Raw genomic sequence first — 18552 nt, 5'->3', positions numbered from 1 at the left:
GGGTAGGTGTGCCTGTGGTCATGGGAATGAAAGATGTTCCCTGTCTCATAGGGTTGGAGTTGGCCACTGGAAATGGAGAAGGACAGCCTGATAGGAAAGAAAGACATGAAGGTGCTGAAAGGGAGACAGGGCCACAGAGGAACTGAGGATGAAACTGGGTCTATTTAAGTGAGCACTGTTTTAATTGCCAATGACAAGAGACTCAAATGACTGAAGCAAAGGAGGGAATTAATTGGGTAAATGAAAGCTTCAGGCATGGCTGGATCTAGGTATCCCGATCATCATCAGGAATCTGCATCTTTGGTCTCTGTTCTCCTCATGTTGTCTTTGCTTTTAGGCTCATTCTCTCCCCATATAGTTATGAGAGCCCACAGCAGCTCCAACCTAGACTCGACCAGCCCAGCAAGCTTAGCACTTTAGATCCTCTTTTATAACAGGTCCAGTAAAAGTACAAGGCTGGACTCTATCCTATATTGATTTTTAAGCTCACTCCTGAAGAAATCACTCAGAAAATCAAGGCACTATTCCCTAGAAAGCAGAGAGCCTGTGCTTATCAAGTCAAGGCAGAGACCATCTTGAAGGGGAGAATAGAGCACTAGAGATATAAGTGACAGGGACAGAGAGGGGAGGACAGAATAACTAAGAAAGTCCTGCCTCTTCTCCCACACTTCCTGCTGAGAGCTCTGCAGACACAAAGAAAGACATGCTTAAAGAACACCAGTGTGGCACACTCCTGCACCTGGGCCCAGGAACCCCCAGACCGTCCTCATCCACCTCTGGATCCAGGAATCTGGTCTCCCACTCCCTCCTCCCATTGACCCAGAGGTCCAGGATCCCAGAGTTGGTGTTCCCAGCCCCTCCCCCTCCTTCTGGAGGTACCATGGCGACCAGCCCCCCCCCCCCGCCCCGTCTTCCTTTCCCTCCCCCATACAGAATCCAGTTTCTGTTTGAATCTGGCCTGTGTCTGACCAGTTCCTGCGTGAGACAGGGATGATCGGAGGGCAAGTGGGACCAGAAAGGGGATGACAGAGGGCAGGGGAACCAGTTATGAGAGAAGAGAGGTGAAGAAAGATGGGAAAAGGAGACTGGGAAGAGACAGGGAGAGAAGTAGGGAGACAGAGAAAGGGTGGTAGGCTTGGAGGGAGGCAGAACACTATGAAGAGAGGGAGGGCAGGAGGGCTGGGGAAATGTTGGGGAAACTAGGGGAAAAGGAGACTGGGGGGATGGAGGGAGGGAGGGGGAGAACAGTGGGCATGAAGAGGGCAGAGAAATCAAGGGAAAGAGTAGAGGAAAGATGCAGAGAGATCAGGGGGGAAAGATGGGGAGAGAGGTGGAGAGGGACAGAGAGATGGGGAGAGAAGGAGGATGAAAGAGGGACAGAGCCAGGGAGAGGCAGAGAGCTGGGGAGACAGGGAAGGACGGAGAAAGAAGCAGGAAAAAGGCAAAGAAGGAATCGGGGCACACAGGAATTGGAACTCATTGGGTTTCCAGAGGTTAGGGGAACCCAGATTCCTACATGGCCTCAGCCTTCCAGTTCTTCCTTATTTCCCCCCCGGGGCTTTAGAGATGAGGAGGAGACAGCAGTGGGGGGAAGGATCTGGGGTGGGTGGTCTAGTCAGGGCCCTTCTCCCCATCCTCCTGAGACACCCCCCACCCACCTTCCCAGGATGCAGCAAGAGGTGGAGACCCTGTGCTCCTCCACCGTGGGCAACCCCAGCATGCACAGGGAGGCAGGTACTGAGCACTGTGTGTGTGTGTGTGTGTGTGTGTGTGTGTGTGTATTGGGGAGAAGGGGGGGTCTTCACCCGTGCCCCATGTGGTAACCCTGGATTGCAGTGTGGCCTTAAGCTAGTCACTGGCCTACCAGAAAGCCACCCCAGACTCCGTCGTTGACCAGATTCATGGGCAACACCCTTTGGACTTCAAACTACATTTGTCATGAGCCTTTGCGGTTTCTTGGCCAGTGGTCTGGACCCAGAACTACATTTCCCATGAGCCTCTGGGGACTTCACGACCCTTCTAAGGCTATTGTCTCCCTAGGTGCTCTGCCCTGGTCCCTCACACTCTCCTTTTCTCCCACACTGAGCTCAACAGCTTCCCCCAAAGCCACTCCTCCTCCCTCTTTCCCAACCTCGATGGTCCCACTACCAACCTGGTCACTGGGCTAGACCACTGGTACTGGCCCTCCCTTCTCATTTCCTCCCACAGCCATCAGTCTGCAGCCCCATCTTCCAGCCCACCTCCTGTGTCCTCTGCCTGTCTCTCCATCCCCAGAGCCCCAACTCAGGTCTTGTCCTCTTCCACATGGATGCTTTCTCTACCCAACTCCCGGTTCAGTTTTTTCCCCTAAGCCCATTCCCCACTTGGCTCCTGCAGGGTCTTCTGACCACCATCGCCGACCCTATCTCTCCTCTGCTCACACCTTTCCTTCCTTCTTCATCACCTCCAGGATAGAGTCCCAACCCTTCAGCCTCAGACCCCGTGTGGTCAGCCACCAGCTTTCAACCTCAGCCTCATGTTCCAGGACTCCCTACCTGCACTCTGCTTTAGCAGGGTCATTCATTTAGCACTCAGTCAACATTCATTGAGTAGCATCTTGGTGAGGATGCATTCGGCTAGCATGCAATAGTAATTGGACTTGGTGTAGTATAAAGAATAGGAGGACCATTATCACTCAACCAGAAGCCCAGAAGTGGGGCATGGCTTGGGTTTGGTTGAGTCAGAAGCTCAGTGATATCATTGAGGACCAGATTCTATTTCACTGCCTTTAGGCCTGAAATGTGTGTCCTTTGCATACCAGCTTACTCACCACAAAACGGCTGCCACAAATCCCAGGTATCACTTGCTGAGGTCTTCATCTTAAAAACTCCCAAATTATCTCTCCTCACATCTTATTGGCCAGCACTCAGTCACCCACTCACTCTTGACTCAACCCCTGGCAAAAGATTATCATCATTACTTTTGTCAGCAGTTCTCAACTCTGGTCCTCACATCAGGTGAAAGGATTAAAAAAAAAAATCTATACCCACCCTCACTTCAGACCCAATTTAACCAGAATCTCTAGGCTCTGGGTCCTTGCATCTATATTTTCTGAATGCTTGCCAAGTGATTGCGATGAACAGTAAGGGTTGGAAGGCACTGGTTTAAACTGGATGGGATACCTTTGAGGAAATGAGATTGGTGAGGGTCCCTTGAGTTGCATGAGCAAGGGATGGACCCTTCTCAAATGGGGGAAGAAAGATGGGACTGGCTGAGTGGGGATCCTTTCTTGGTGTCTGTTACAAGAGCCTCTGTGCCAGGTGCTATGCCAGGCATAGCAAATGACCTCGTGGCAAAATGGACACCGTTTCTGTCCTCAGATCTCTTTTATTTTTAAAAAAGATTTCATCTTTATTTATTTACTTGAGAGAGAGAGAAGCAGACTCACCACTGAGCAGGGAGGCTCCATCCCAGGACCCTGGGATCACTACCAGAGCCAAAGGCAGATGCTTAACCAACTGAGCCACCCAGGCGTCCCTGTCCTCAGGTCTCTTTTAGGGTCTTTGAAGACCTCTTTTGGTGATCACTGCCCCACATCATATCTAACCTAGACTGAGGCACCCATCTGATAAATATAGTTTATGTAGAGCTTCAGAAAAGTTGAGTGGAACTGAGTTGACTAGTTGGCCAGTTTTGTAGATCAGTATTTCAGTTTTGTGGCTGGCTTTGTGGTACTTCGGAACCAGAAATATTTTTAACTTACTAGGGTGAGAACTTTGACGTCAGATATCAGAAAGCCCATGGGTCTCCAGTGTTTTTGCCTATGGTGCCTGATTAGTGAAATGACCCAGCCTGTTCCCACACAGGGAGGGCAGACAGAGAGGGTGGACACCAACTCACAAATAATTAATAACCTACAAATGCAATAACCATGCCTTAGTCTTGGGGCTGAAGGGAATTCTGAGAAGTTATTGCAGATGACCATATTCTTTTGCTTAAAAACCTGAGTCCCTGGTGGTCCCTCTGCATAAACAACCTTTTCCCTGCCATTCCTCTTTTCTTTCTCTCTTTCTCTTCCTTCCTTCCTTCCTTCCTTCTCCCTCTCTCTTTCTTTCTTTCTTTCTTCTTTCTTTGTTTCTCTCTCTCTCTCTCTCTTTTTCCTTTCAGTAGGCTCCATGACCTGAGCTGAGTTCAAGAGTTGGACACTCAACTGACTGAGCCACCCAGGCGCTGCTCTGCCATTTCTTTATTTGGCAAGCTCCTCCTTATTCCCTGGGTCTCCCTGTAGACATTACCTCCTTCAAGGAGCCTTCCCTGATTGCCCCTAGATTATTAGGCTTCGCCTTCACCTCATGACATCTCCGCTGTATATTCTATCATCCTTTACAGTGACTGCTTCCCTCACCAGACTGGGAGCTCCTGGCAAGTAGGGCAGTTGGTCTAGACAGAGTGGGGTAAGAGGCAGCAGACTGGGGAGATTGAGAACACAGAGTCTAGATCCAGATGCTTAGATTTTTATCCTGTGTCACCTTGGGCAAGTCCCATGATCTCTCTATGCTTCTGTTTCATCATTTGTTAAATTGCACTATTTCAGCAAGCTGTCGTGAGGATGCAATGGAAAACACTTTAGAAAGTGATTGGCTTTTTATTTTATTTTATTTTCAAAGTAAGCTCTACACTCAGTGTGAGGCTTGAACTCACAATCCCGAGATCAAGAATTGGATGCTCTACCAACTAAGCCAGCCAGGTGCGCCAAGGGTTTGGCTTTTTAAAAGGGATTTTAGGGGTGCCTGGGTGGCTCAGTGGGTTAAAGCCTCTTCCCTCGGCTCAGATCATGGATCAAGCTCCGCATGGGCTCTCAAGCCTGCATTGGGCTCTCTGCTCAGCAGGGAGTCTGCTTCCCTTCCTCTCTCTCTGCCTGCTCCTTTGCCTGCTTCTGATCTCTGTCAAATAAATAAGTAAATCTTTAAAAATATAATAAAAGGGATTGTAAACCTAGAGTTATTATTATCATTCCATGGACAGATGTGGGGAGGTTATTGTGTTGGAGAGATGTAGGGGAAGCCAGTATAGCTGGAAGAAAATGATTAGAGAGATCAACAGGGGTCGCGACCACACACAGAGATCTTGTTAAAATGCAGATTCTGATTCCATAGGTCTGGGAAATACTGTGTTTCTTTCTTTTTTGTTTCAATTTGTTTTCCAAGTTGCATACATAAAACAAAGAGATCCTAAATATATTTCAATCCGTTTGGACACATGCCTAGGTTCATCTCACCCAAAGCACTGTGAAGCATAGACTATCCCCATTATACCAGTTCCCTCACATCCAAATGCTGTGTTTCAAACAAGGTACTGCTCCCCAGATCACACACTGAGGAGCGAGTCCCCACCTCAGGGAGGACTGTACCCTGAAGGCAAGAGGAAGCCACTGGTGGTTCGCAAGCATGGGGTGTTGCAATGGAGTGATCACCCCAGCTGCCCTGTGGAAACAGACGGGAGGTCGGAGGATGAGGACCAGAGCAGGGGACTTACTATGGTACAAGCTCAGTCAAAGACCACCAGGATCATAGCTGTGACATAGCTGTGTGCTGGAGACAGGCTCTTGTGAGTCGATTGTTAAATTTTGCAAGCTGGTTGTTATAACTGTGGGAGCATGGAATTGGTCATGGTGGGAGTACTGACAGAATGAAAACTGGCAAAGGCTACAGTGGGTGTGGTGTGAGCGCATGTGGGCACATGTAAGAGAGAGACAGAGACAGAGTGATATTAATTAGACATTTACCAGCACACCCCTAAGTTTACTGACTTGTACTGAAGGAGTCCGTAACACATGGACCGTCTTAGTAGGAGGGTGTTAGGGAGGACTTATTATTATGGGAGCTCCTGGGTTAGGTGACTTTGGGAGAATTCAGGGAAGCAGGATTTGCTCTGGATCGGATGCTGGCAGGAAGTGGAGGCAAGGCTATGACGCAGGAGGGATGAATGGAGCGAACATTGTGGGTGGGGAAGAAGCAGCATCAGCTCTGAACCAAGAGGAGGATGTTTGGTCATTTCGTGGTTTGGATGGTGTTCATGTTGTGTGGTGCTGAGACATAACTCTGCTCTTATTTTTATCTTGGTCTATCATGGTCACAGAGTGGCCTTGGCTGACGTGGGTGTTCTGTGAGATTGTTTATGTCCGACATAAACAGCCCTGGCTGTTGAGGGCTGCTTTCCTCTTTGTTCATTTGCTGTAACAAAGAGACACCCCCACACATGATGGCATGAAGAAGAGAGTGTATTTCTCTCATGTGACAGGAGGCAGGTGGTCTGGATTGGTGGGACATCTCAGCCCCATGAGATGACTCAGGGACCCAGATTCCCTCCATATTGTTGCTCTAGCACGGCTGAAGCTGGCTTGTTGCTACATCCATTCCAGTACAAGGGAAGGGGAAACAAGTCAAAGACAAGCAACCGACTTTTAAACAAATGACTCCAAAGTTTCATCCCTCACTCCCCTAACACAGTTGGTGAGAACCCCGTCACATGGCCACACACAGCTGCAAGGGATGCTGGGAACCGTTTTATCTAGCCCGACGGCTGGTCAGACTCTAAGACTGTAGAGGAGGGGCAAAACGGGTTATGTGAGACAACTAGCTGTTGGCCATTAAGAGAGACCCTTTAGTCAATAGAGGAGTTGCCTAGAGCGGCTCAGATTTGACAGCTGTTATCAGACTAGTTGCAATCAGGAGGCCTTTTCTGAGAGTGCTGGGAAAACCACACACTGGATTCAAAGGCTGCTGCCGGGCTGGGGTGACTGGAATAGGACGCAAAATGCATGGCAAGCCCCTTTCTCTTCCTTCAGCCTTGCGATCTCTCTCTCTCTCTCGCTCTCTCTCTCTTTCGTGCGCGCGCGCGCCCCCTACAGGCAGAGCCTAGCAGGAACCCAGCTGTTGCAGCAGCAGAAACGGGGCGTGGGGGGGGGGGGTTGATGGAGTCCCGCCCTGGGATCAGAGTGGGTGCAGAAGGGAGTTGTTTGGAGCTGAGAGGCAATAGCTTAGTAGGTGGCATAAGAGCTATTCGGGGTGGCATGGACAACCCTTCGTGATGCCCATTTAGGCCAAAAAATGTCAGAGGAGTGCTCAGGACTGCTGACATTGAGTTCTTCATCCCCAGGAGCCCTCCATGTGGACCTAGAGACCCCAGAGGAGACGCCAACCCGGAGCCTGGGCAGGCCTGTCAAATCCTCGTGAGTGGCCCCTGGCCCCTCTGATCTCAGCTCCTCCAAGTGCAATGTCAGCAACCCCTGACCTCGGAGGTCCTGCCCGCTCGCTCTCTCCCCAGAAAGCAGTACCTGCGCCAGGTCATTGCAGAATACGAGGCGCTGGACCGAGAGCTCCCGTGCATCCGGAAGTTCCCCACACCACCCGCTGCCCAGCCTCTCTGTCTGTGCATGGAGACCTCAGTGAGTGGCCTCCTCGCCCCTGCCCCTACCCCTGGGACACCAGCCCCGAGTTTCTGCACAGTTTCACTGGGAGGATAGAAAGAGAACTGGCTCAGAAATGAGGTGGACAAGGCTTAAATCTAGACTCCGCGGCTTACCAGCTGTGGGCTTGGCACCAGGTTTTAGGCTGCTAAAAATTGATTATGAATTTGTCAAGAGATCAATCATCATATTTATCACTGCTGATCCCAGAGAGGCAAAGAGAAGGGGAGGAAAAGGGGCAGAGAAGGGCAGAGATCAAAAGACAGAGAGCAGGGAGACTGAGGACACAGGGAGTCCTTTCAATCCTTCTACCATGAAATTCTGTAAAGTTTGCAAATGTAGCAAAGACTCAAGATAAAGCCCCTGCTTTTGGAGAGTCAGTGTCCAAATCTGTTGGTAATCCCTACCATCAGTCAGAGGAGGTATCTACTAGGTTCTTACTGGTAAATTAAAACCTTAATGGGATGCTTCCATGCACCAGGCACAGGACCCAGACGCACTCCCTCAGCCCATCTATGTGAGTTTAGCCCAACAGAGATTGTTGTCCTTGTCTTCCTTGTGGCTCTGAACAGAAGACCCGGCCTCCACCACACATACACCCACAGCTTGCCTTCCTGGAGATGACCAGTTTCATGATTTCATCCTAGTTCATCAGCAATTTTATATGCTATGACCATAGTATATCACCTTCAACATGGTAATCTCATGCTGAAAATGTGGTTAGTGGTCAATGTTTTCGAATGGCAAGAAGTCACAACCCCTATGATCACTATTATTATTATTATTATTATTATTATTTTACAACGGAATATTCCTTAAAATGCTAATAGAAACATAAAAGGAAAAGTGTACAACCTTAATCCTTGCAGGATCTTCGAGAGTTGCTAAAAGCCTGCCATCCAGCGCAGGTTGCTGGAGAAGTTTTTGGTAAAGTTGGCCAAATTAGTAAATCATTTAATCCACCTGTTCATTGGCAAATCGGCTCCTTGAGAATTGCTTTTTGGAGAATGACCTAGGAGGACAGGTAGATGCTTTTCTACCTCAAAGATACCTGTGCTCCCCGCTTTGACTACAGCGACGGGCTCCTGAGGTCGAGTGTGAGTCTTGCCTCGCAAATGCCACCTGAGATTCTGGCAGGTCCTGCAAGTGGGTCTAAGGTAGGGGCTTAGGAACCTGGACTGAACCTGACGGTCTCGTGCTGAAGTTCTCTTGACTCCTCCAGCCAGAGGAGGACCTTACCCACCTAGAGGTGCTGGAGGCTCTGGAGGCCGAGTTACCCGGCGCCATGGAGAGCGGGCGCGTGAGCAGCATCCGCTTTGAAAATATGAATGTCATCTGTGGGACTGCGGGGCGCCGGGACAGGTAAGCCTGCCGCGGGGTCGCGGTCCCAAAGGAACGAGAGAGGCGTGGCCAGGAGTGGGAGTGAGGGGTGTGGCCTACTGAGCGCAGTGGGGAGGGGCCAAGGCGCTGAGTGGGCGGGGCCGAGAAGGGAAGGCTGTGTGGTCTGGAGAAGGGCTTGATGGGTGCAAGGGCGGGACGATGGGGCTGAGAGTGAAGTGAAGCGGGAAAGGGCTCGAGCCGAGAGTGAGAGCAGGGAAGGGGGAGGGCCAGGTTAGATCAGAGAGAAGGCGGGACCTGGACTGAGGAAATGGACGTTGAGTGACCCGGACAGGTAACACCGAGGTGTGGGGTCGAAGCCTGGACCCATCACATTGAGGGAGTGGGGACCAGGAGAGATCTAGAGGGTCAGAGGCCTGTAGTGTCTAGCTGGGGGCGAGGCCGGGAGAAACCTAAATCTGGGGACAAGCCTGAGAGACACACTGAAGGGGGCCCGGCCCTGGAATGGCGGTTTGAAGAGATAGAGCCTCGACAGACCACGATTGGGGGATAGGACCAGGCTGAGAGAAGACGGGACCCAGAATGACCCGCGTAAGGATCGAAGTACGGGTTGACTTCGGCGAGACGGCAGGGCTGCTGAGGGGTTTAGGGACAGCGGGACGAGCTGAGCAACCGCAGTGGGTAAACGAACGGGGAGGAGGGACCAGGCAGGGACTCTCCGACAATCAAAGGCGGGGCTGGGACCACCAGCGATTCCTTTCGGTCTCCGCCCCGTCCCTGTGCTCTTGGCCCTGCCCCCTCGCAGGTGGCTCATCACGGTCACTGACTTCCAGACTCGCTCGCGTCTGCTGCGCTCCGGTATCCGCCTCCGCGGGAACGCACACCCGCTGGTGCGCCACGACGAGCTGCTGTTGGCGGATTACCGCCTGCACCTGCGCCGCTCCCTTGTCCGGCGGCGCATGCTCGAGGCTCTAGGGGCGGAGCCGACCGAGGAAGACTAACATTTAGAGGGCGGGCCCCGGCTGCGCAAGCCCACCGCCCCGGCGGGCTCGGGCGACCCACCCGGAACCCCCGGAGGGAAGGGGGCGGAACCCCCCAGGAAGGAGGCGGGACCGGCTCGAGGGGGTGGATACTGTGAGTTTAATTATAAAGAATGACCTGGTACAAAAGCCATTTCTCTCTGCAAAATTTTGGTGGGGAGTCCGGGGGAGGGAGGTGATGGGGGTAGGGATGAACCCCCATAATATAATCCCGCCTCCCTCATCTTCCCCCAGTCCCTGCAAATGGACGCCTGGGTCCCCATCCCTTGAATGATGAACTGAGGCTCGCGAGAGGGAAGCCCCGGCGCCGGGGCTTTCAACCCATGCTGATCCGTCTCAGCGAGAACCAGACGTCCTCATCAGCCCCCCTTCTCTTTTCTCCCACCCCCCTTGGAAGACAATTCTCGGGCTTTTATTTCAGGTTTTTTTTTTTTTTTCTGGATTTTTTTGTGTGTGTGTTCTAGGTTTTTTTTTTTTTTTAATATTTTCTTTTGTTTTTGTTCCTCTTTTTGCTTTATCCTCTCCGCCCCGCGCTGCCCCCATCCAGTCCCTTGCCCCTCCCACCCCGATCTCCTCCCCCCCCACCCCCTACACCCTCCCCAACCCCGCGGCACCCATCCAAAATGAACAAGCCCTTGATAGACGGGTGCCGCGCAGGCCCCCTGCGGGCGGGGGGCATCCGACAAGGGGGAGGGGGCGGGTAGGGGCCCAGCGTGACCTCTGCCCCCCTCCTTGCTACCCCTCCCCCCTCCCACGACCCTCCCACAAGGTTCCCCGCAGATCCCTGACGTGGTGAGGGGAGAGGGCTGCAAGCACCCTCCCCCCCCATGGACGGAGCGCCCCCCCCTCGGGGGTAGGGGGCAGCAGAGAGGGAATGGGCTTGGGGATAGGAGGGGGAGCTCCCTTCTTTGGCAGCTGAACATGGGGGGGACCTGAGGGCGATGCCCTCCCCCCTTTACCCACAGTAGTAGAGGGGGCTTCCCAGGGGAAGGGGTGGCTTAAAATTCCCAAGCCCCAGGAATAAAGGAAGTGGGGAAGCGTGCAGGAAGGGAACAGCCATGCTGGAGGGAGGAGGAGTTCGTTGGAGAAAAGGAAAGGTTTGGAGGGGGAAGGATCTTCGTGCAAAATGGATGGAGAGATGGTCTAGGAAGAGTGAGAGGAGGGAGGATGTGCAAGAGGTCACAGACTGGAGCAGGGAGAAGAGGAAGCGTGGAGGCACGGTGAGCAAGAGGGGAGTGTGCATAGGGTCTTCTCTTGCCAGGAGAAAGGAGTGTCCAAGAGGTGAGAAAACAGGCAGGGTAAGAACGTCCGGAAGAGGTGTTCCTCCACAGGCACAAAACAAGGATGCTAGGAAAAGAAACGACAGTACAGCCCAAGAGTGTGTGGAAGGAGACAAGTGTGCAAAAGGAGAGAGACGGTTGAGTTCCCCCCAGGGAGACTGAAACAGTCCGGGAGCCAACAGGAACAAGGAGAGATTCAAGAATGAGTGTGCAGCAAAGCCACGCTCTGCAGAAACGTTAGAGAAGGAACGTAGCCTCAAGAGAGCGGTGGAAGAGCTGGGGAGGACATGTGCGCAAGAGTTGAGTGAGTGAGAACGCTCACAAAAGAACTGAGAATGAAGCAGGACACAGATCTGGAAAAGAAGGGTGCACAGAACTGGGAACCTGGCAAAGAGGAAGGGAATGAGAGAGAAGCAGTTCCTGGGAGGCAGGTGTGCTGGATGCGGGAGAAGTGATGGTGTGAGGGGAGGGGCAGGGAAGGGCATGGGAGTGTCACTGTTAGAGGGAGAGGCGTGGGGAGTCAGAACGTGGGGCTTTGACAACAAGAAGGGGAAATGTTTAAGACGATGGGCACAAGCGTGTCAGGAGCCGTGCATGAGATAGTAAGTGCACAAGAACCGAGTCAAGGCAGGTGTGTTCCACAGAATAAATACGTGTGCACAGAGTTTGTGAGTGGGTAGGGAAAAGGGTGTCCCAAGTGTGTCTGCAGCAAGGGTTTAGAGATTTTCAGGAGTGAGGTGTATAAAGGAAGGTACCAAGGGAAGAGTACGCAGGCAAGAGTTTGAGACAGGAAGGGTATGGAACGTGGAAGAAGAAATGCAATGTGTGCTAGGGGAACAGGGTGTTTGAGTGCTGAGAGGGCCTCATGAGCCAGAAGCAAAGGTGGAGTGTGCAAGTCAGCGAGAGGGCAAATTTGTGCAAAATTGTAGCCCAGGGAGAGGAGAGGCAAGCAGGCGTGCAAAGGAGCGTGCAAGAGGCCGGGGAGGTGTGTGTGTGGGGGGAGAGGCGGCTGCTGTATGTGCTGGGGAGAAGGGAAGGTGGGGCGAACCCAGGGGCCTGGAGGGGGCGAGGAAGGGTTGTTAGAGGGGCGGCAGGTGGTGGAATCTGAGGGCACCCCCTTCCCCTGTGGCCGGGACAACCCGCATCCAATCAGGCTCAGGGCTGACCCTCTATGGCTCTGTCTGTTTCCCCCCTCCCCAGAATCGACCCTTCCCTCCTCCTCCATACCCCTCTGTGATTTCCTCCATCACCCCCCCCCCTCCTTTGCTCCCTGCTTCACACACAGTCTTGTGTCAGCTGCCCCCTCCTGTGAGGTGCAAATGTCTGGCTGGGATCAGGCCACCTGGTGACCTCCAGCCTTGGGAGAGGAGGGCAGGGCGCAGTTCTAGCAGAGTCCCTGGCCCAGGGGGAGAGAATGACAGTCAGGGGTCAGAGGTCAAGAGGCCAGTAGGCCCAGGGGTTCTGTGGACGGGCTGGTCCGTCCAGTCCAGCCATCACCTCTCCAGGAAAAATTTGAGAGCCCGGTCGATGTTCATGCGGTGGCCCACCCTGGTCACACCCAGATCGACGTAATCCTCCTTGGTCAAGGCAGGCAGATGGGAGCCATCGATCTCGTGGTCCAGGAACTGTGCCCGGTGCTCAGCCAACCCCAGCCACTCGAGCCAATCAGCCACATCGAACTTGGTCCAGAACCCCAGAGGCTTAGCGCCGAAGGGCTTGTCCGGGGGCAGCGAAAGCAGGCGGGTTGGTGAGAGGGAGCGGGAGGCCCCTGACAAGGCCCCGCCAAGCCCCCCAGACATCCCAGGGTGTGGTGGCACAAAGACAGGGGCGAAAGGATCAGCTGAACCTCCTGCCCCTCCGGTTGGGGAGCTGCGGATGTCAAAGAGGCCCGGATACAGGGGTCCGGAAGGCAGGATGGGCAGGGACGAGGGCCTGGGCGCAGGGCTGACCTTGTGCTCCGAGGCGGGCAGCAGTGAGGGGCTGGGGGCCCGGCGGAGCAGAGGAGGCCGCATCTCGAACTCCACGCCCTGGAGGTGGCGGGTGGACGTGGAGGAGGAGGCTGAGGGTGAGGTGGCCCCCGACGCTGCAGCAGCTGAAGGGGGGACCCCGCTTCCTGTGGGGAGTGGCGGCAGAGGTGGTTTGGGCCAGTTCTGAAACAGGCTGCTGACGGGTTTGGAGAGGAGCGAGGACTGGGAGTCTTCAGAGAGTCTGGAAGGTGACAAAGGGGCAAGGGTGGAGGAAGGGGGTTTGGAGGGCAATGGCGGGGTGAGAAAGAGGCAGAGGTCAAGACGTAGGGAGAGAAGAGACACAGGAGTGGGGGGTAGAGAAGTGGAGGAGAGAGATGGGAAGAGATAGAAGGGGCAAGGGGGTGAGACAGATGTCAGGACAGAAATGAAGGGAGAGAAGAACGAGAGGACAGGGAGAGGGTGACAGTCAAGAGAGATGAAAGAAAAAGAGACATTAAGTGATAATAATAATAATCGCCACCACTTACTGATGCTCACGTGTGCCAGGCATTGTTCTAAGTGCTTTACATATCGCATCTCAGTGTATTCCCCATGACAGCCCTGATGCAGGTTACTATTATTATCAGCAGCACAGAGAGGTTAAGTAACTTGCCTAAAGACACACAGCCAGGAAGTGGCAGAGCCCAGTTATATGGCACCAAAGTCTGAGCTCTTAACCACTACTCTATACTGCCTATCGGGTTATGGCCAGTCACAGCAGAGTGGAAGACAGGGAGACGGTGAGAGAGGAACAAAAAGAGGGTGAGCATTCAAGGGAGAGAGATGGAAGGGGATAGGGGACAGAGAGAGAGAGAGAGAGAGAGAGAGAGGGAGAGAGATGAGGAGAGGGAGATGAAAGAGAGAAGAAACAAGGGGAGAAAAAGGTTCCCCTCATCCCTTTAGCTCCTTCAGAGCAGTCCTGCCTCAGGACCTTTGAACAGGCTGTTACCTTGGCCTAGCTCACTTCCTCCATGTAGCCATGAGATCTGCTCCCTCCCTTCCTTCAGTTTCTGCTCATCTTGCTGGTTTATTGTGAGGCATTTTCTGACCATCCCCATCCCTGCCTCATTAGACTATGAGCTCTGTGAAAGCAGGGCCTTGCCTGTCCTGTCCCCTATGGTGTCCCTGTCACTCGGCAGGGCACCCAGTGCACAGTGGGTGCTAAAGCAATAGCGGTGCATCTCGCCTATATTAAGCATCCTCTCCTCCACCCACAATACTTAGAAATGATCAGCCAGTTGCCCTAAGATCTCAAAGGCTTGAGAAAACCACATTCAGACATCACCCCATGAGGGTCTGATGTCCTCTGAGGGACATCAGACCCTCAGTTAGAGTGAGCTCTGCAGAAGGCCAAGGGCAAGGGGATTAAGAGACCTCTCCTCACTCTCTCCGTATGCCTGAATCAGGAATGTGACTCTACTTGCCCTGGACTAGAAGGTCTTGAATGAGCTCGAACTTTGTGGCGATCCTGGCTAAGCTAGCTGCTTTAGGAAACTTCTTCACTATCCTGTATTTTTCCTTCTACACTTGCTGGGCCTTGGTAAGAGGTCCCTCCCCTCCCCCAACTCCTGTTACAACAGAGGCCCACATTTAATCCTCTCGAAAACCCTTTAGGTGGGTTCAGTGCTGTCTACCTTCTACAGAGAGGTGGGTTCCTTTGCCTGAGGTCTCCCAGTTAGAAGTCCTGGGCTGAGACCAAAGCCCAAGAGGCTGGGCTCCAGACCCACACACCAAACCACTACGCCCTAGAGCCTCTTCTTAATCTTGAGCCACACCGGGTTCAAGGGACTTGATTTCAGGGACTGTCAGAAATGACAACCCACCAAGGAAACAGACATCAGCAAGTTGTGCTCCAATCTCCTTTGTTGATAACTTTTTTGTTCATCATGGGATGTGGGTTGTCATGGTGATGGGAAGAGACCACAAAAGCTACTGAGCTAAAGCATTTGGGAAAGCATGCTTCTGAGGACGGACTCCTGCAAGCCAGCCCCGTTTGTTTTCTTTCTACCACCTGGGACCCTCCAAGGATGCAGCTATGGGGTGGGTAGACTCTGGTACCCATAGCATTGGCCCCTGTGGCCTCCGTCACCAACCACCCACCCCGGCTCACCTCTGCCGCTGCAGGGAAGAGGTCCTCTCAGGGACGTAGCTGGATCCCCCGTGGTGACTGTCCCCGCTTCCCCCGCTGCCTCCCCGGGCCCAGGGCAGAGCGCCACCAGCTGCCGAGGAGCCCCCAAATTGTTGAAGCTTGGAGCTGAGTTCACTGATGATGCTGGCTTTTACTGTGGCCAAGGCTGAGGCCTGAGGCTGGGCCAGGGGCCCGGGCAGGGGTGGTGGCGGTGGGCCCGGGCCCTCCTCCCAGGGTAGCAGCTTCCGAGGCAAAGAGGAGGCTGATGGCAAGGGCACTGGTGGGCCTTCCGGCTCTATCGCCACCGGACCCCCAGCCATACCCGCCGTCGAGGGTCCCGTGCAACCACTCAGGGCCAGCAGCCCGTCTGTTCCAGCTCCCGTCACAGAGACAGTGGGGCTGGTGGGAGTGACAGGGTCCCGGAGTCCCCCACTGGGGCCAGGCCTCAGGCCTCCACTGGTCCCCAGAGCCCGGCCCCGGAGCTTAGAAGGAGTCATGAGCTGTGGGGGATAGGGTGGGCCAGGAGTCCCACTCCCCCCGAAGGCCTGGCCGTCCAGGTAGGCCACGTATGTGTCCAGAAGCTCTGGCCCACTGGCCACACTGGCCCCACCGCCTCCACCACCGCCTCCTGCAGGGCCACCGCCTTCCGCAGAAAGGCTGCTCAGTGTGGACGCGCTGCTGATGGTCTCCAGCGGGTGGTCGCTGCTGCTCCGACTGTCTACCTCCTCGATTCCCGAATCTGTGCCGGGCGGTGGGTCCGGGCCAGGCTGTGGCGCCGGGGGAGCAGGGGCAGCCGGGGCCGGTGGGCCTGGCGGAGGGGGGTCCCCAGGAGCCACGGGGGCCCCCTGGGTCAGTGTGGCCACCTCACTGTCATAGGAAGTCAGGCTGGATGCCGTGGAGTCCAGGGTGGGAGGTGCAGCGGCGACAGCAGGTGGTGGCACTGGGGGCAATGGGGTGGTTGGGGTGGGTGGGTCCGGCAGCGGATGGGGGGGCCCGGGTGTGAGGGGCGACTCTGGCTTCTCGAAGCTGTTGGAGAACTCCAGAGGCGGAGGCAGCGGTTCCACAAAGAGGAATTCGCCATCTTCCACATCCACCGAGGGAGCAGGGGGCGGCAAGACTAGCAGGGGAAGCCCATTCTCTTCAGTGCCCCGCGGGGAGGTCGGCGAGGGCGGTACGGAGCGGCGCGGGCTGGGCGGTGGAACCCCCGGCCCGTCTTCCGAGGGGGGTCCCCTTCCCCCCGCCCCACTGGCTCTGGGCTGGCAGTTCTCAAGGAACCGCACGTGCAGGGGCAGCCGCTCAGGCTCCTCAGGGGCTCCCGACCTCCACGCCTTGTTCACCCCGGGGAGCGGGGGCGGGGGCTCTGGCCCCAGCTGCAGGAGGAGGGGCCCGACCCCGGGAGCTGTAGGGGGCAAGCGGTGCAGCAAGGAGCGTCGGGCAGCTGGAGGGCTGGCCGGAAGGGACTTCTCCTGGCTGCCCAGCCCTGCACGGTACCCCAGCTCCCGACGGGCGGGGTCCGGCGGTGAGGCTCCCCAGAGACGCAGCACCGGCTCATGGTGGGCGTGGGGCGAGTGGTGGTGTGGGGTGGGCGGCGGGGCCTCATAGCGGGGCGATGGGGGCCTTGGAGGGGGCTGGGGGGGCCCACCACCCTCCGAGGACTCCTTCAGCGCCCGCTCTCGGGCGGCCAGGGCCAGTCCGAGAGGGGAGGCGGGGTCCAGGGCCTTGCCGGTCAGCGGGTGGACCAGGGGCCGGGGCGGCAGGAAGCTGGTGAAGGCGCTGCTGCCCCCACTGCCCCCGTAGGCGCGGCTGCCGGCCGCGTAAGCCCCGTAGCCACCGCCACTCCCGGCGCCCGCAGACTCCAGCCGCAGATAGGGCTCGGCGGAGAACATGCCTTCATCGATGGACTTCGAGTGGCGCAGTCGGGGACCCGGGGGCGCCCCTGGGCCCAGCCCGCTGTCGCCGCCATCCTCGTCCCCCGCGTCGGTGGAGAGGAAGAGCGTGGACCGCCGGCGGGCTTCGTTCTGCCAGCCCCCTTCCCTCCGGGCCGCCCCGACCAGGGCCGCCCCGAACTGGCTGGTGAAATCCAGGGTGGCCGGGCCGCTGGGCGAGGTGGGGGTGGGCACGGGCGAGGGGGACGGCGGCACCGGCGACATGGCCGGGGCGGGGCTCGGCGCAGAGGAGCCTCCCGCGCTGCTGCTGCCGCCGCCGCCGCCGCCGCCGCCGCCGCCGCCGCCGCCCCCCGCAGCCTCGGGCTGGGTTGGGGGCTCGGCCTCGGTGCTGCTGCCCTGGCTGCTGCGGCCGCTGCTACTGGTGGACGGGGCCTTGATGATGATGGTAGGGATTGGGATGGAGTTCTTTTCCGAGGGGGCGGCCGCGGCGGGCGGCGGCTGCGGGGACGCCGGAGACGTGGGCGAGGCGGCGGCAGGAAGGCCGCCTCCCTTCTGAGGCTCACCTTCGACTTTGGTCTGCTTGACCAGGGGCCCCTTGCGCCCGCGGCCCGAGCGGGCTGGCACGTACATGGCCGCGCTGGCCGCCCGGGGGGGCAGCTGGAAGTAGCGCAGGGCTGGGGCCTGGGAGGAGCTGATGCCTCCGCCCCCGCTGCCGTGGTGCGACGGGGACGGGGCCCCCGGGGTGGGGCTGGGCCCGCCGCCCCTCCAGCCGCGCAGGCTGGGCTGGGGCCCCAGAGCCAGTCGGGGTGGGGGGTCGTCGGGGGAGCCGCCCGTCTCCATCTCCGGGGGATGAGGGGGGTGGGCGTGGTGGTGGTGAGGCTGGGGGGGCGGGGCGTGATGGTGGTGATGGTGGGGCGGGTGGTGGTGGGCGGGGGGCAGGGGTCCGCTGTGGTACAGGCTTTTCTCACGGCTCCCTACACGCGTGTCGGGAGGGGAGGGTCCATCAAAGGATGCGGGGGAAGAGGACGGGAGGGGGCCACCCGAACTGGGGTTGAAGGGCCCTCCCCTGGGGGATGGAGTGAGGCGGCCGGAGGAGGAGGGGGCTGGAGGTGTGCTGTAGGGGGGCTCGGGTGGGGACGTGGTGGGCGGTGGGGGGATGTCCTCCGAGCCAGGCACAGACAGGCTGCGGCTGAACTTCATGGCTGGGGGTGCTAGGTACGGTCTATCATCTTCTGCAGCCCCTGGGGAAGATACAGTGGATCCAGGAGTGGGGGGGAGGGGGTCTCCCTCCTCCCCTATACCATAGTACTACAATATTAATGCAACAACAACAACAACAACAACAACAACAACAACAATATGATGCCACTGAGCATATGCTAAGAACCTCACACGAACTAGTCCAGAGTTCCCCACCTGTGGTAAAC

The 18552-nt window shown here is 56.3% G+C and overlaps 2 protein-coding genes across 6 annotated transcripts in view; one reads left to right on the top strand and one right to left on the bottom strand.

Annotated features, from left to right (window-relative positions):
• The first annotated feature begins 935 nt into the window (after positions 1-935).
• Positions 936-9982, top strand: CUNH19orf81 (chromosome unknown C19orf81 homolog). The gene is made up of 6 exons (XM_004767192.2): positions 936-1061; positions 1667-1734; positions 7138-7210; positions 7306-7426; positions 8670-8809; positions 9591-9982. Exons 1-6 carry the CDS (start codon positions 1048-1050, stop codon positions 9784-9786), a joined length of 612 nt encoding a protein of 203 aa, XP_004767249.1. The 5' UTR covers positions 936-1047; the 3' UTR covers positions 9787-9982.
• The window catches only part of SHANK1 (SH3 and multiple ankyrin repeat domains 1), a 46685-nt gene continuing 38035 nt past the window's right edge, over positions 9903-18552 (bottom strand). For 4 of the 5 annotated variants that reach the window (XM_045077366.1, XM_045077368.1, XM_045077369.1 and 1 more), the window contains 2 exons: positions 15222-18366; positions 9903-13313 (listed from right to left, as the gene is read on the bottom strand). In XM_045077366.1, the coding sequence (XP_044933301.1) occupies positions 12599-13313; positions 15222-18366 (3860 nt within the window). In that variant the 3' untranslated portion in view covers positions 9903-12598. Of the gene's footprint in view, positions 13314-13724; positions 13806-15221; positions 18367-18552 lie in introns of all 5 variants that reach the window. The other variant, XM_045077370.1, reaches the window with a different exon arrangement.

Source organism: Mustela putorius, unplaced genomic scaffold (assembly GCF_011764305.1).
Source record: "Mustela putorius furo isolate JIRA1106 unplaced genomic scaffold, ASM1176430v1.1 tig00000196_pilon_pilon_pilon, whole genome shotgun sequence".
Classification (NCBI taxonomy): Eukaryota; Metazoa; Chordata; class Mammalia; order Carnivora; family Mustelidae; genus Mustela; species Mustela putorius.
Note: the sequence above shows the minus strand (reverse complement) of the source record. Positions and strands in the feature narration are given on the sequence as shown.

What these genes read in the sequence shown, in the direction of transcription:
- CUNH19orf81 (XM_004767192.2), top strand. An exon ending in GTCTGTGCATGGAGACCTCA is followed by an intron (nt 7,427 to 8,669) that starts GTGAGTGGCCTC and finishes TGACTCCTCCAG; the next exon opens with CCAGAGGAGGACCTTACCCA. An exon ending in ACTGCGGGGCGCCGGGACAG is followed by an intron (nt 8,810 to 9,590) that starts GTAAGCCTGCCG and finishes GCCCCCTCGCAG; the next exon opens with GTGGCTCATCACGGTCACTG.